At 43.5% G+C, this 15,904-nt stretch overlaps 1 protein-coding gene across 4 annotated transcripts in view; it reads left to right on the plus strand.

Annotated features, from left to right (window-relative positions):
* Positions 1 to 10,620: 10,620 nt before the first annotated feature.
* The window catches only part of cops4 (COP9 constitutive photomorphogenic homolog subunit 4 (Arabidopsis)), a 50,019-nt gene continuing 44,735 nt past the window's right edge, over positions 10,621 to 15,904 (plus strand). For all 4 annotated transcript variants that reach the window (XM_067989997.1, XM_067990004.1, XM_067990014.1 and 1 more), the window contains exon 1: positions 10,621 to 10,730. In XM_067989997.1, the coding sequence (XP_067846098.1) occupies positions 10,654 to 10,730 (77 nt within the window). In that variant the 5' untranslated portion in view covers positions 10,621 to 10,653. The remainder of the gene's footprint in view (positions 10,731 to 15,904) is intronic.

The following is a 15,904-nucleotide window of genomic DNA, read 5'->3' on the forward strand; positions in this document are numbered from 1 at the left end:
TAGCGGCCAGGAAATGGAGATCAATGAATGGGAAGGGGATTAATGGAGCTCCATGACCTCGCCCTTTTAAAATTCTCATCCTCATGTTCCAATCCCTTCATGGCATCGCCCCTCCCTATGTCTGTAACCACCTCCAGTCCTACGACCCCCCGAGATCTCTGCGCTCCTCCAATTCTGGCCTTTTGCCCATCCCCGATTTTCTTCACTCCACCATTAACGGCTGTGCCTTCAGCTGCCTAGGCCCTAAGCTCTGGAATTCCCTCCCTAAACCTCTCCTCCTTTAAGATGCTCCTTAAAACCTACCTCTTTGACCAAGCTGTCAATCACCTGTCTTAAAATCTCTTTATATGGCTCGATGTCAAATTTTGTTTAATAATCGCTCCTGTGAAGTGCTATGGGATGTTTTACTATGTTAAAGGCGCTATATAAATGCAAGTTGTTGTTGTTATTGTGGAAAGTGCGTCTCATGGTAGAGATGAACTTAGAGAGGGCAGGGTGTTGATGGAGGAGGTATGGTAAAATTAAAGGGTTGGGGCTAGAATGGGTGAGTGACTGACGAAGAGGAAGGGGAGAAAGTCGCAAAGGTAGTTGTATGAAATTACCTGGAGATAGAAATGTCACTGAAAAACATCAAGGCATTTTATGCCAGCGTTTCTTCATCATCAAAGCCTTTTCACCTGAAAAAAGATGACCTCAAAGGATCCTGTCTTGAAAAATCAAGTCTGTGAACACAAAAGAGCTCTTCTGCGGAATGATTTGATAAACTGTTGTCCTCTGTTGAACATGCTGAGGAATAGAAAGTTTACAGAATATATGAAAGACAAGGAAATCTATGCTCATTTCTAGGATACAAAAGTGGCAGAGAAAGAAGGTGGTGATTGAGTGCTATACAGCAGATATCCTGTGGTATTATCTAGGACAACAACAACTTGCATTTATGTATCGCCTTTCATAGAATCATAGAACCATAAAATGATACAGTACAAAAGGAGGCCATTCAGCCCACCGTGCCTGTGCTGGTGCTTTGAAAGAGCTATCCAATTAGTCCCACTCCCGTGCTCTTTCTCCATAGCCCTGCAAATCTTTCCACTTCAAATATTTATCCGATTCCCTTTGTAAGTTATTATTGAATCTGCTTCCACCACCCTTTCAGGCAGTGCCTTCCAGATCATCACAACTTGCTATGTAAAAATGTTTTCCCCTCATGTCGCCTCTGGTTCTTTTGCCAATTACCTTAAATCTGTGGTTACCAACCCTTCTGCCACTGGTAACAGTTTCTCCTTATTTACTCTATCAAAACCCTTCATGATTTTAAACACCTCTATCAAATCTCCCCATAACCTCTGCTCCAAGGAGAACAACCCCAGATTCTGTAGTCTTGCCACATAACTGAAGTCTTTCATCCCTGGTATCACTCCAGTAAATCTCCTCTGCACCCTCTTGAAGGCCTTGATATCCTTCCTAAAGTGTGGTGCCCAGAATGAACACAATACTCCGGCTGGGGTCTAACCGGTGTTTTATAAAGGTTTAGCATAGCTTCCTTGCTTTTGTACTCTATGTCTCTCTTTATAAAGCCAAGGATCCCTTATGCCTTTTTAATGGCCTTCTCGACTTGTCCTGCCACCTGCAAAGATTTGTGTATGTGCACCCCCGGATCTCTCTGTTCCTGCACCCCTTTTAAAATTGTACCATTTACATAAGAACATAAGAAATAGGAGCAGGAGTAGGCCAATCGGCCCCTCGAGCCTGCTCCGCCATTCAATAAGATCATGGCTGATCTGGTCCTAACCTCAAATCTAAAATCATGTCCAATTTCCTGCCCGCTCCCCGTACCCCTAATTCCCTTTACTTCTAGGAAACTGTCTATTTCTGTTTTAAATTTATTTAATGATGTAGCTTCCACAGCTTCCTGGGGCAGCAAATTCCACAGACCTACCACCCTCTGAGTGAAGAAGTTTCTCCTCATCTCAGTTTTGAAAGAGCAGCCCCTTATTCTAAGATTATGCCCCCTCGTTCTAGTTTTACCCATCCTTGGGAACATCCTTACCGCATCCACCCGATCAAGCCCCTTCACAATCTTATATGTTTCAATAAGATCGCCTCTCATTCTTCTGAACTCCAATGAGTAGAGTCCCAATCTACTCAACCTCTCCTCATATGTCCGCCCCCTCATCCCCGGGATTAACCGAGTGAACCTTCTTTGTACTTCCTCGAGAGCAAGTATGTCTTTTCTCTGGTATTGACACCAATACTGTATGCAGTATTCCAGGTGTGGTCTCACTAATACCTTATATAACTGCAGCAATACCTCCCTGTTTTTATATTCTATCCCCCTAGCAATAAAAGCCAACATTCCGTAGGCCTTCTTGATCACCTGCTGCACCTGCATACTAACCTTTTGATTTTCTTGCACTAGGACCCCCAGATCCCTTTGTACTGCAGTACTTTCCAGTTTCTCGCCATTGAGATAATAACTTGCTCTCCGATTTTTCCTGCCAAAGTGCATAACCTCACATTTTCCAATATTGTATTGCAATATTGGAATAATAGCCTCGCCTCATTCTTGCTACCAAAATTTATCACTTCATGCTTCTCAGCATTAAATTTCATCTTGCATGTGTCTGCCCATTTCACCAGTCTGTCTACATCCTCCTGAAGTCTGTTACTATCCCTCTCACTGATTATTACATTTCAGAGTTTCGTGTCATCTGAAAACTTTGAAATTATGCCCTTCTATACCCAAGTCCAGGCTATCAATATATGTTAAAAAGAACAGTGGTCCCAACGGAGGATACTATTGCATACTTCCCTCCAGTCTGAAAAACAACTGTGCACCACTACTCTCTGCTTTCTGTCCCTTAGCCAATTTTGTATCCATGCAGCAACTGCCCCTTTAATCCTATGGGTTCAATTTTGCTAACAAGTCCTATTATGTGGTACTTTATCAAACGCCTTTTGAAAATCCATATATACAACATCAACCGCATTTCCCTCATCAATCCCCTCCGCTACTTCATCAAAGAACTCAATCAAGTTAGTCAAACATGATTTGCTTTTAACAAATCCATGCTGGCTTTCATTTATTAACCTATATTTTTCAAAGTGCCAATTAATTTTGTCCTGGATTAATGTCTCTAAAAGTTTCCCCACCACCGACGTTAGGCTGATGGGCCTGTAGTTGCTGGGTTTATCCTTCTCCCCTTTTTTGAACAGGGGTGTAACATTTGCAATCCTCTGGCACCATTCCCATATTTAAGGAGGATTGGAAGATTGTGCCCAGGGCCTCCACAATTTCCACCCTTACTTCCCTCAGCAACCTAGGATGCATCCTATCCGGGCCGGGTGACTTTTTAACTTTGAGCGCTGCCAATCTTTTTAGTACCTCCTCTTTATCTATTTTTTTAAGGCAGAAAGACATCTCAAGGTACTTCACAATGGGGTAATTGGAAAAAAAAGATGCTGGGCCAAAGAAAGAGGTATTAAAAGGGGCTGAGCAAAAGCTTGGTCACTTAGGAGGGTTTAAGGATGGTCTTAAAGGAGGAGAGGGAAGTGGAGAGTTGGATGGATTTAGGGTGGGAATTTCAGAGCCTAGGACATTGATATAGGGGCCAGGAAGGGAAGTTAGGTGGTCAGCAGTTTAGTGGGAATGAGGTTAAGGGAGCGGGACTATTGGTTAATCATACAGTACATAACTCCTTATTCTATCACATATAAACATACGTTTTCAGTGATTAGGAACAAAAACAACATGCATTACATAGCGCCTTTAATGCACAAAAGGGTGCTTCACAAAAGGGAAATGGAGGGTTGGAAGAAATGACTGAAAGCTTGGCCAAACAGATATCTTTTGAAAAGGTTATTAAAGGTACGGATGGAGGTAGAAAGGTGGAGGGGTTTGGTGCAGAATTTGTAAGAGCAGGACTGAAGGCTCTGCCAGTGATGGTGGAGTGGAGGAAGGGGGAATCACAGGCTGCCAGAGTTAGAGGGCCAGTGGACATGGGAGTGGATGCAAGGTTGGAGAAAGCTGTAGAGATAGGGTGAGGCATGCAGGGATTTATAGATGAAGACAAAGATTTTATATTCACTCCTTTAAGGGACAGGAAGCCAATGTATGTCATCGAGGATGTGGGACATCGGTGACCTGGGTTTAATGCAGGACAGAATGTGGGTGGTGGAATTTTGGATGACTTGGAATTTATTGGGGGTGGAGACCGTAAGACTGGCAAGGAGACAGTCAGAGAAGTCAGGTCTGAGGTGATGAATGCAAAGGCATGGAAATGGGTTTTGGTAGGAAAGGTAGGGATGGAAGTGGGTAATGTTGTGGTCATGGAAATAAGGGATCTTGGAATGGATAGGATATGGGGTTTGAAACTCAACTCTGGGCCAAACTGAAAGCCAGAAAAAACGGAAGAAGACTGTGGGATAGGAATTGGTAGAATAATAAATTCTATATGAAATCTGGATGCTCTGTACTGCAACTAGAAGAAAAAAACTTGATGTTTTTTTATCAACTCACACAATTAACACTAAGAAACACATTCTAAATGGCAAGAAGCTAGGACCTGTAAAGCAGCAGAGAGATTTTGGGGTCCAAGTAGAGAAAGCACTAAAAGCTAGTGGACAGGTACAAAAAATAATTTAAAATGCTAATGGAATGTTGGCCTCTATCTCAAGGAGGCTGGAATGCAAAGGGGTGGAAGTTACATTACAGTTACGTAAAGCTCTGGCTAGACCCCATATAGAGTAATGTGTTCAGGTCTGGGCACTGCACCTCAGGAAGGATATATTGGCCTTGAAGGGGTTGCAGCGCAGATTCACCAGGATGATACCAGGGTTAAAATGGTTAAATTATGCGGACAGGTTGCATAGACTAGGCTTGTATTCCCTGGAGTCTCGAAGATTAAGGGGTGATCTAATTGGAGTGTTTAGCATGATTAAAAGAGTTGATAGCGTAGATAGAGAGAAACCATTTCCTCTAGTGGGGGAGTCCAGAACAAAGTGGCATAACCTTAAAATTAGAGCTAGGCCGTTCAGGGATGATGTCAAGAAATACTTCTTCACACAAAGGGTAGTGGAAATCTGGAAAACTCTCCCCCAAAAAGCTGCTGAGGCTAGTTCAATTGAAAGTGTCAAAACTGAGATTGATAGACTTTTGTTAGGTAAGCGTATTAAGGGTTACGGAACCAAGGTGGGTAGATGAAGTTAAGATACAGTTCAGCCATGATCCAATTGAATGGCAGAACAGGCTCGAGGGGCTGAATGGCCTACTCCTGTTCCTATGTTCCCTAAAGCAGAAAGCCTATTTTTACTGTCAAAAGGTTAGGGAATTAGAACATGTCAATAAAGCATTATTAGATACTAAATTCTATTCTGGTTTCTGCACTATGAGGGGCTAAATCTCCATGTTCCCCTCCATTGGAACTTAGCAGCTTTGTTAGCAGTGTGTACTTTATGTACACAGTCTATGTAATACAGACAAACTGTTAGCATCTAGTTCATTGAGCTGCAGACGCTTAAGTGTGCTCCAGAATCATTACATTGGGAACATCATCAGCAGCAACCCTGGAACTACCTACAGGAGCATGGGACTCTGTTTGTACATCAAGCAACTATGACTATTCCTGAGAACAGTAGAAGATCTGACAAACATAAACACTGGAGCAGCTGATTTACGATACATGTGAATTCTTAATTATAATTGCACCAGAACAAAATTTATAAACTTACCGAAAGTAGAGTGAGTGTGATAAAAGTCCAGTTACATTGAAGCTGAAAGGTAAGTAGACTGGAATGAACTGGATAAACTCAATGATCAATGTTGACATCAGACTGTCCACAGTAAATGGGTTCCACAAAGATCGTGTAGAAATTTTTCTTCAGTGTTTATTCAGCAGAGAGACCTAAGCCATACGTTGATCATGGATGGACTTACTTATTTCCATAAACAGGAACACAGCACTCAGCCATTATAATACTAAATTGTATTTTTGTTATAATTCTTCCATGATGTGGGCATCGCTGGTAACACTGGCATTGTAATTATAGACCAGTTAGCCAAATATCTGTTGTTGGGAAATTACTAGAGTCTATAATTAAGGATAGAGTGACTGAATACCTTGAAAATATTCAGCTGATCAGAGACAGCCAGCATGGATTTGTAAAAGGTAGATCATGCCTGACGAACCTGATTGAATGTTTTGAAGTAATGGACAGGGGAATGTCTATGAATGTCTATGGACTTCCAGAAGGCATTCGATAAAGTCCCTCATTAGAGACTGTTAGCTAAAGTTGAAACTCATGAAATTGAGGGCAAATTATTGACCTGGTTAGGAAATTGACTGAGCTGCAGGAGACAGAGAGTAGGGATAATCGGCAAGTACTCAAATTGGCAGGATGTGACTAGTGGTGTCCCACAGGGATCTGTAGTGGGGCCTCAACTATTTTACTGCATTTATTAATGACTTAGATGACGGGATAGAGAGCCACGTATCCAAGTTTGCCGATGACAAAGATAGGCAACATTGTAAGCAGTGTAGATGGAAGCATAAAATTACAGAGAGATAATAATAGATTAAGTGAATGAGCAAAACTGTGGAAAATGGATTTCACTATAGGCAAGTGTGAGGTCATCTACTTTGGACTTAAAAATGATAGATCAGAGTACTTTCTAAATGGTGAAAAGCTCAAAACACTGAAGATCAAAGAGACTTGGGGCTCCATGTACATAGATCATTAAAATGTCATGGACAGACAAAAGTCTCAATCCCCTCAATATAATTCCAGAACTTATTGGATTGTCTGCTCCCCATCCCCTGGAGGTTGGTGTGAAGTAAATTAGTTCAATATTTTCATCTGCATCAATTTCAACCTATTGTTAAATTAAGCTAATATGATGCATTTACACATGTTGTACCAATGTCTTTCCTCCCTTTCCTCCTGAAGATGGTAAATCACACTGGGGAATAGATCCACAGGCCCCAGCAGTCCTTCAGCAATTTAGTCAGTGAACCTTTGACCCTACACTTTAATGTTGGTAGGATATCCGACAGTGGGTGGAGAAGCATTGCAGTTGAGCTGGAACCTGCCTTACTTCACACCTGTAGTTCCATCAGGGATTGTAAGAAAGTGATCAGGAATGTCAACCCCTTCCTATATTTCTCCTTCCTAGTTCAAGGACACCAAGGACATTATTTGTGAACAATTTCAACACAATAGGTAGTTCATTAATCCAGATGGAAATGGAATTTCTGACTAGGCTCAACTAAAAAATAGTTCAAAAGCAAAATACTGCAGAGGTCAGAGTGGGAGTGGGATGGGGAATTAAAATTGCAAGCGACCCGAAGGTCAAGGTCATGATTGCGTACGGAGCAGAGGTGTGCAGCAATGTGATCACCCAGTCTGCGTTTGGTCTCCCCAGTGTAGAGGAGATCGCATTGTGAGCAGCGAACACAGTACACTAAATTGAAAGAAATACAAGTAAACTGCGTTTCATCTGGAAGGAGTGTTTGAGGCCCTGGCCAGTGGGAAGAGAGGAGGTGAAGGGGCAGGTGTTGCATCTCCTGCACTGACATGGGAAGGTGCCGTGGGGAGGAGAGCGGGTGATGGAAGAGTGGACCAGGGTGTCGTGGAGGGAGCGGTCCCTTCGGAACGCTGAAAGGGGAGGGGAGCGGAAGATGTGTTTGGTGGTGGGATCGCGCTGGAGGTGGCAAAAATGGCGGAGGATGATCCATTGAACGGGGAGGCTGGTGAGGATAAGGGGGACCTTAGCCTGGTTCTGGGAGGGAGGGGAAGGGTGAGGGCAGAAGTGCGGGAAATAGGACGGACACGGTTGAAGGCCCTAACAACTACAGTGGAGGGGAATCCTCGGTTGAGGAAAAAGGAAGACATATCGGAAGCACTGGTGTGGATGGAGGCATCGTCAGAACAGATGCGACGGAGACAGAGAAACTGGGAGAAGGGAATAGAGTCCTTACAGGAAGTGGGGTGGGAGGAAGTGTAATCAAATTGGCTGTGGGAGTCGTGGGCTTACAATAGATATTGGTTGACAGCCTAACCCCAAAAATGGAGATTTGAGAAGTCGAGGAAGGGAAGGGAAGAGTTGGAGATGGACCGTGTGAAGGCAAGGAAAGGGTGGAAATTGAAAGCAAAGTTGATGAAATTTTCCAGTTCGGGGCGAAAACAGGAAGCAGCACCGATACAGTCATCAATGTACCGGAAAAAGAGGTGAGGGAGGGGACCTGAGTAGGACTAGATCAAGGAATGTTCCACGTATCCCACAAAAAGGCAGGCATAGCTAGGACCCATATGGGTCCCCATAGTGACACCTTTTATTTGGAGGAAGTGAGTGGAGTCAAAGGAGAAGTTGTTCAACGTAAGAACAAGTTCAGCCAGGTGGAGGAGGATGGTGGTGGATGGGGACTGGTTGGGCCTCTGTTCAAGGAAGAACCGGAGGGCCCACCGGCCATCCTGGTGAGGGATGGAGGTGTAGAGGGACTGGGGTCCATGGTGAAAAGGAGATGGTTAGGGCCAGGGAACTGGAAACTGTTAAAGTGGTGGAGGGCGTCAGAAGAGTCGCGGATGTAGGTCGGAAGAGACTGGACCAGGGGAGAAAAAAATAATCGAGATAGGAGGAAATAAGTTCCGTGGGGCAAAACAGGCTGAAACGATGGGTCTCCCAGGGCAGTCCTGTTTGTCGATCTTGGGAAGGAGGTAGAAGTGGGCTGTGCAGGGTTGGGGGACAATGAGGTTGGAGGCCGTGGGGGGGAAGATCTCCAGAGGAGATGAGGTCAATGACTGTTTGGGAAACTATGGCTTGATGTTCGGCGGTGGGGTCATGGTTCAGGGGGAGGTAGGAGGAGGTGTCGGAGAGTTGGCATTCAACCGTCGCAAGGTAGAAGTCTGTTCGCCACACAACAACAGCACTGCCCTTGTCAGCAGGTTTAATGACAACGTCAGGGTTGGACCTGAGAGAACGGAGTGCTACAAGTTCAAAGGGAGGTAGGGTAGAGTGAGTGAGGGGAGTAGAGAAATTGAGACGGCTGATGTCATGTCGGCAGTTCGCAATGAAAAGATTGAGAGAGGGTAAGAGGCCAGAGGGAAGGGTCCCGGTGGAACAAGAATTCTGAAGACAGGAGAAAGGGTACGCTGTGCGGAGGGAAGACTCCTGGCCAAAGAAGTGGGCGCAAAGGCGACGGAAGAAGAGTTCAGCATCGTGTCCAGCTCGAAATTTATTGAGGTTGGGGTGTAAGGGGACGAAGCTAAGGCCTTTGCTGAGGACTGATCGTTCAGGATCAGAGACAGGAAGGTCAGAGGAAATGGTGAAAACATGACAAAGGGTGAGATTGGAGGGAGGGATGGGGTCAGAGGAAAGTGAAGGGGAAGCAGGATCAGGAGGGGTGATGATATCTAAGAGTTGTTGAAACTTGCGGTCCTTGACACCTGATAAGAAGAAGAAAAGTTTTTCGTTAAAGTGCCAGATGAGTCGAAGGACGAAATGGAACTGCGGAACAGGACAACTCTGAAGTAGAGTGAGTCGGTGCTGCTGAAGAGAGAGGTTGAGAGCGTGCATGTGGCAGTGCATGGCGTTGAGCGTGGATCTCAGAAAGCGGCGAGAGCAGTGGTTCGAGTAATGCTTAATATCATGGAGATATCTGTAATCATGGGTGGATCCGAAAAATGAAGGGTGGAATTTAAGTTGGAAACCACGTGGAATAAGTTGGAGCCGGAGAGAGTTGCTGAGGAAAGAGATGTGACTTTGACAGCGAGTTTTAGAAGAAACCTGATCAAACATGAGAAGGGAAACAGAAAGCAATGAAGGTGAACAAGGTTAAAGAGACAAACGGAAATCTTATTGGAGAGAAGAGCAGAACTTCTTCAAGTTGGGCATTCCTGGAGGAGAATTGGCCGTGAATTAAACATTGAATCAAAAGCAAAATCTGAAATAAAAACAGAAAATGCTGGAAAAGCTCAGCAAGTGAGACAGCATCTGTGGAGAAAGAAACAGAGTTAACACTTCAGGTCAAAGCCCTTTCTTCAGAAAAGAGTTATTCGTTTAAAATTACTGGATAGATCTGGATTGAACTCAATCTTGCTTGACAAAATCAGAAGGTAGTTTTAGGAGAAGACCCTTCAATCCATTTGATTTCATCCTTCCAGAATGCTAAGCTAACCATATTCCCATTACAGGTATAAAAAAATGTCTATCTGAATAGACAGACTAGACTATTCCTCGTTAAAGGGCTGATTCTTTTTCTTTTGTTTTTTCTCTTTTTTTTTTCTTTTGTGTTTTTAGCCCCCTGATTCTTTGAATCAAACATATTTCATGGTCCGATCAGAGTAATCAAACAGCTGCAAGAGGAGCCTAATAAAAATTAATTTGAAGCAAAGTGCCACATTTGGCTTCCCTTGAAGAAAATAAACAAAGCAGCTTTTATTCTCGTAATGAAAATTGCTCAATGTGTCAAGCATTGATTTTGGAGTAAAAATCCTCACTTCCAGATGGGGATACTGAACTCAGCTCCCTGCTCCTGGAGGACTAATGCAGACCTCCAAACTGCGGGTGGCGCTGTTGCTTCACGGGAGGGAAGGGGAAGGGGAAGGAGGAGAAAAACGCTCTTGTCGCTGTGAGGAGCTCCTTCTTGGGGGTGGGGGAACATGGCGGCGGCGGTGATGAGGCAGGAGCTGTCTGTGCTGATGAATTCTAGTGGCTCCCACAAGGACCTGGCCGGCAAGTGAGTAGAACAGGGAGATGTGTGAGCGTGTGCAGCCCGCGGGGAGCGCGGCCCAAGCCCCGGCAGCTGCTGAAGGCAGTTGGCGGAGCTTTGCTTCCTGTCGGCCCGCAATTAACCCCCAGCCTGGAGACCGGTTTTCATTATAGAGCCGCCCAGCCGCCGTCACCCAGGTTGATATCTGAGTGTTAAATGTGACCCACAGCTCCGTGTGTTTGAGTGAGTTTGTGTTATTCTTATCGAGTGAAAATGTATCTTCCTCTCTTCTCTCTTCCCCCCCCCCCCCCCAAAAGGTTGGGCACTCCACTGGTTATGTGGGGATCAAAATCTGTTCACACGTTTGATAAACCTGGGAGAGGGTGACATTTCTGCTGTCAATTTTTTTAGTAAAAAGCCCATATGAATATCCCATTTTTTTTTACTTCTGGACCTTTTTTGCTAAAATTATTGACAGGGATTTCACCTTCCACGATTCAAGGAGCTCCCCCCGTGGTGTAAAGGCATTAAGCTTTGTTTATCATGATCATCCCAGATTCAATCCCCAATCTACTGAGTTAACTGATCTCAGCTGGGCAATAGTGGGATGTTACAATTGGCCTCAGTATCCCAGATTAAAGGGGGGGGGTGGAAACTGGTACTGATTGCTCTCCAGTGACACTTGGAAAGTGTATGTGGGCATTGGATGGGGACAGGATTGGACGCCACTATAATGCACCCTGGGGTTGAATAATGTTTGGGCACTCTATTCTCCCATTCATGAAGAATGGCTAATTGGGTGAGGTATCAGAGTGCTGCTACTGGTTATGAAGGTCTAGCAAACGTAAGCACATTTAAGAGGGATGGAGAAAAGGATTTTGATTTAGCTGTGTTTATTTGGCAGACTTCTGTGTCTTTTAGTATCAGGGCGCAACTATGTTGAAACAACTTGGGGCCTCTTCTGATTTTTCAGCAAACACATGCACAACCTGGTATTGTACTGAAGCTTATAAACCAGGAAGATCTCAGGAAGAATTCCTGGTATGTGCTGAGTTATCTGAACTCAGCTGATGCAGAATTGGGGATGCTATTAGGTGTCCCTGGGTGAGAGGGTGGACAGATTTAAGCTTGGTTGTAATGTCCTTGACAGTCAAATCACCTGCAACTACTCATTGGTCATTCTTCATGAGAGAGCCTGGACAATCACGCAAGGTACCCGAGGGCTACCAGCGACCACGGGATCATACCCTAGCACAGAGGTTCCCAGACTGGGGGGCAGACTGCAGTGCGGTCATGGAGGGTGCAGGGACATATAGGATTTGTCTCTGGAATCCTGAGATTACTGGCGCAAAGTACCGTAGCATCATTGACCAATGTGTTCACACTATGCCACCGCCCCCTGGCTCTATATAATCTTTGTGAGCATGACTTTCGGTGTTCGATAATTGTGAATGCTTGGAGCTTTTTTTGAAACATAAAGTTGAGAATGTTGATCCTGGGGAAGGAACAAGTAGAGCCGGGCAAAAGAAAAATAGCAAGTATGACCCTTCCTGCTTGGACTTGGGATTCACATTTACTGGTTCTCGAATGCAGTGTGTTTGTTAGAAAAGAGAGGTGTGCACATAGGATATGATTCTCTGACGGAGGGGGGTGCATCAAAACAAGTTTGGGAACCTCTGCCCTAACATGTCTTAGGAGAGACGAAAAAATTGGAAGAAAAAATACTTGAACACATCTTAAAATTGTAAAAAAAATGGTTCTAAGAAGGGCAACTTATTTTTATATGTGTACCATTATGTATGTACTATATATTCCTATGATGTACTATGAAATTAAGTTACTAGCACTTTTACAAAAATTCAGTCAGTCACAAGAACCTGCCATCCGTTGCTAACGAAAAAAACTGTTTACATTACAACAGTCACTCCACTTCAACAAATAAAAAAGCTTTGAAACTTTTCCACATGAAAGGCACTATATATATGCAATTATTTAATTTAGGCATTGTCACTAGGATTTCATTAAAGCATAATATTGGATTATATATTTTAACAAAAGCAAGGAAGTCATGATGAACTTTTATAAAACGCTGTTTCGACCACAACTGGACACCGCGTTTTAGGAAATATGTGAAGGCCTTCGAGAGGGTGCAGAAAAGATTTACTAGAAGGATTCCAGGCATGGCCAGCAAAGGTATTAAGGGGTATGGGCCAAAGGCGGGTATGTGGAGTTAGATCATAGATCAGCCATGACCTTATCAAATGGTGGAGCAGGCACGAGGGGCTGAATGGCTGACTCCTGTTCCTATGAGGGACTTCAGTTACTTGAACAGACCGGAGAAGCTGGGCTTGTTCTCCTTGGAACAGAGAAGGTTCCAAGGAGATTTGATAGAGGTATTTAAAATCATGAAGGGTCTGGACAGAATAGATAGAGAAACTGTTCCCATTGGTGGAAGGGACAAGAACCAGAGTACATCGATTTAAGATGATTGGCAAAAGAACCAAAGATGACATGAGGAAAAACTTTTTTAGGCAGCGAGTGGTTAGGATCTGGACTGCACTGCCAGGGGGGTATTGGAGGCAGATTCAGTCGTGGCTTTCAAAAGGGAACTGGATAAGTACTTGAAAGGAAAAAATTTGCAGGGCTATGAGGATAGGGCGGGGGAGTGGGACTAGCTGGCTTGCTCTTGCAAAGAGCCGGCATGGATTTGATGGGCCAAAAGGCCTCCTTCCGTGCTGTAACCTTTCTATGATTCTAACCTTGAATATGTCTTGAGAGAGCATTTTGAGCTGCAGACTGGAAGGGAAGACACTGTTGAGTTATTAAGACACAATGTCATTTGATATGATTTACAGTAGCACAGCTTTCAGTTCTTTGCTGAGAATGGTTTCCTTTACAGCAGCATTGATTATGTCTTTCATGTTAGGAGAGTAGACCTATTGTAATAGTTGGTCTTAATTTGCAGACAAGCTGTAATAGAATGGGAGAGAACAAGTCTTTAGTAGCCACTCGTTGTTAAAACATGTATTCAAGGGGGAAAAGGCTATTTTTAAGAGCATTAGTAGTAAATCGTTAATGAGATTGTTGTACAGTCTATTTTTATGTTGGTGTCACAAATTATGTTTTCAATGCTTCCTCAGGTATCAAACCTAAGACCTTTCTGATTTGAATGTCTCCATACTACATCATACATTGCGGCATCAGGAGAGTCTATACAATCCCTTTAAAAATGTGTGTGGCGACACCTCAAATTGAACTACTTGGACTGGAAAACCATAATGGATATTCCTGTGGAAATGTAATCATATTATGTCCAGTTCCCTATTTAATTCATGATGTTGGAACTTATTGATTCACTTACTGCCTTAATCTGATTGCAAGACAATTCTCAGTAGTCTTGCAGATTGTCACTGAAGGCTGAGTATCTTTGGATAGGAGCTTGTGATGGGAGTACTGCACTGGAGTAATCAGAGAAGCCTTTGCCACTTTGCTGTTTTCTAGATGCCATGTTTGATTTTTGTTCATGCAGGTAACCTTAACAATCAAATAAATTACCAGATTTTGACCTCTGGTGCTGGTGAAACCAAATGAATACAGGATACACGTCGGTGATTTGAGGAATAGGATATTTATTCAAAGGCCAATCCTGATTGCAACTTCATCACTTGTACATTATTCAATGTCAGACCACATTAACGCCTTGTATGGAAAAGGTCCCTGCAGTTTGCTTCATGGGTCACAGAAATTTAAAAAAAAATGTCTTTGGGACAAAAACTGAAAGCAGATGCAGGTAACATGATGAATGGTGATGTTATCACACCGAGAGATACAACTGTTACAGCGGTGATTGTGGGAACTGCTTTAATTGTATAGTGCCAGTCCCTTCCACGTACTGTTGTGCTTTCATTAGTAGCAAAGGGAGAGTTTTTTTCCATACTTGATATTCTATAGCAGGTCAATGAAAGAGTACTGGCTACTTTTAGTTTAAAAATTCAGCATGCCTCCAATAGAACAGTGATGCGTTGGAGAGGCCTCAAAGAAAAGCAACAAGGATAATTTCGGATCTTGGTGCTCTAAATTATGTACAGCATTTCGTCGCACTGAATGTGTTTTGTTAGAGAATAGATTCAATGTAGGTTTTTAAAATGCTGCATAGATAATATAGAAGCAGGCAAGTTACTTAGATTGGACTGAGTGCAGAGCTAGAGGAAATAAGTCTAAAATTAACACGCCTCAGGCAAGATTTGAGACTAGAACAGTTTTTCCCACGGAGCTGTGGATGTGTGGAATAGACTCCCAGTTAACACTGTTTTAGGTTTGTGGATGACAGCAAATTGGATACAGTGACCAATCACAACAGTAACCAACGAATGCTAATCCAAAGGCATATGATTAGGCTTTGTTGAGGGACAGAGAGGTGGCAGATGGAGTTTCACACAGATAAGTGTAAAGTAATGAAATTAGGTAGAAGAAGCAAGAATGTAGATTGCATATTAAGTGGCAATGTGCTTGAGGTAACAGCAGGAAAGAAATCGGGTTTTTAATGGATATGTCGTTAAAATCATTGGTTCCATGTTCGTAGATGGTGAAGGAAACAAAATGTAGGATGTATAGCTAAGGGAGAGATTTATAAGTCTAAGGAGATGGTGTTGAAGTTGCACTTGGCCTTGGTGAGGCAACATCTGAAGTACAGTGTTCAGTTTTCATCTCCATATTATATGAAAGATGTAGAGTTTTTGGAGGGAATCCAGAAGGGGGCTCTGAGGCTGATTCCTGAGCTTGGAGGACTGAGTTGTGAGGGAGAATTGTCTGCCCTGCGACCTTAGTCTCTGCAGAAGAGGAGGGATTTGATCGAGGTCTAAGAATTTCACAAGTATGGAGAATTTGGATCCAGGGAAGTTCTTCTGTTGAATACAATATTCAAAGATTAAGGGACACCGTTTAATATTCAAGGTGTCAAAAGAAAATAGGAAACTTGGATAATATTTTGTGCATAAGAGGGTGATAGAATTGTGAAACATTACCAGTGACAGTGGTGGAACAGAAAACTATGGCAAGTTTCCAAAAGGGACTGGTTGAATTCCTAACAGTGTCAGCCTTGGCTCAGTGGTTGCACTCTCACCTCTGAATGTGAAGGTCATAGGTGCAAGCCCCAAAATAGAGACTTGGGCACATAACCTAGGCTGACACTTTAGTGCAGT

Source organism: Heptranchias perlo, chromosome 1 (genome assembly GCF_035084215.1).
Source record: "Heptranchias perlo isolate sHepPer1 chromosome 1, sHepPer1.hap1, whole genome shotgun sequence".
Taxonomy (NCBI): Eukaryota; Metazoa; Chordata; class Chondrichthyes; order Hexanchiformes; family Hexanchidae; genus Heptranchias; species Heptranchias perlo.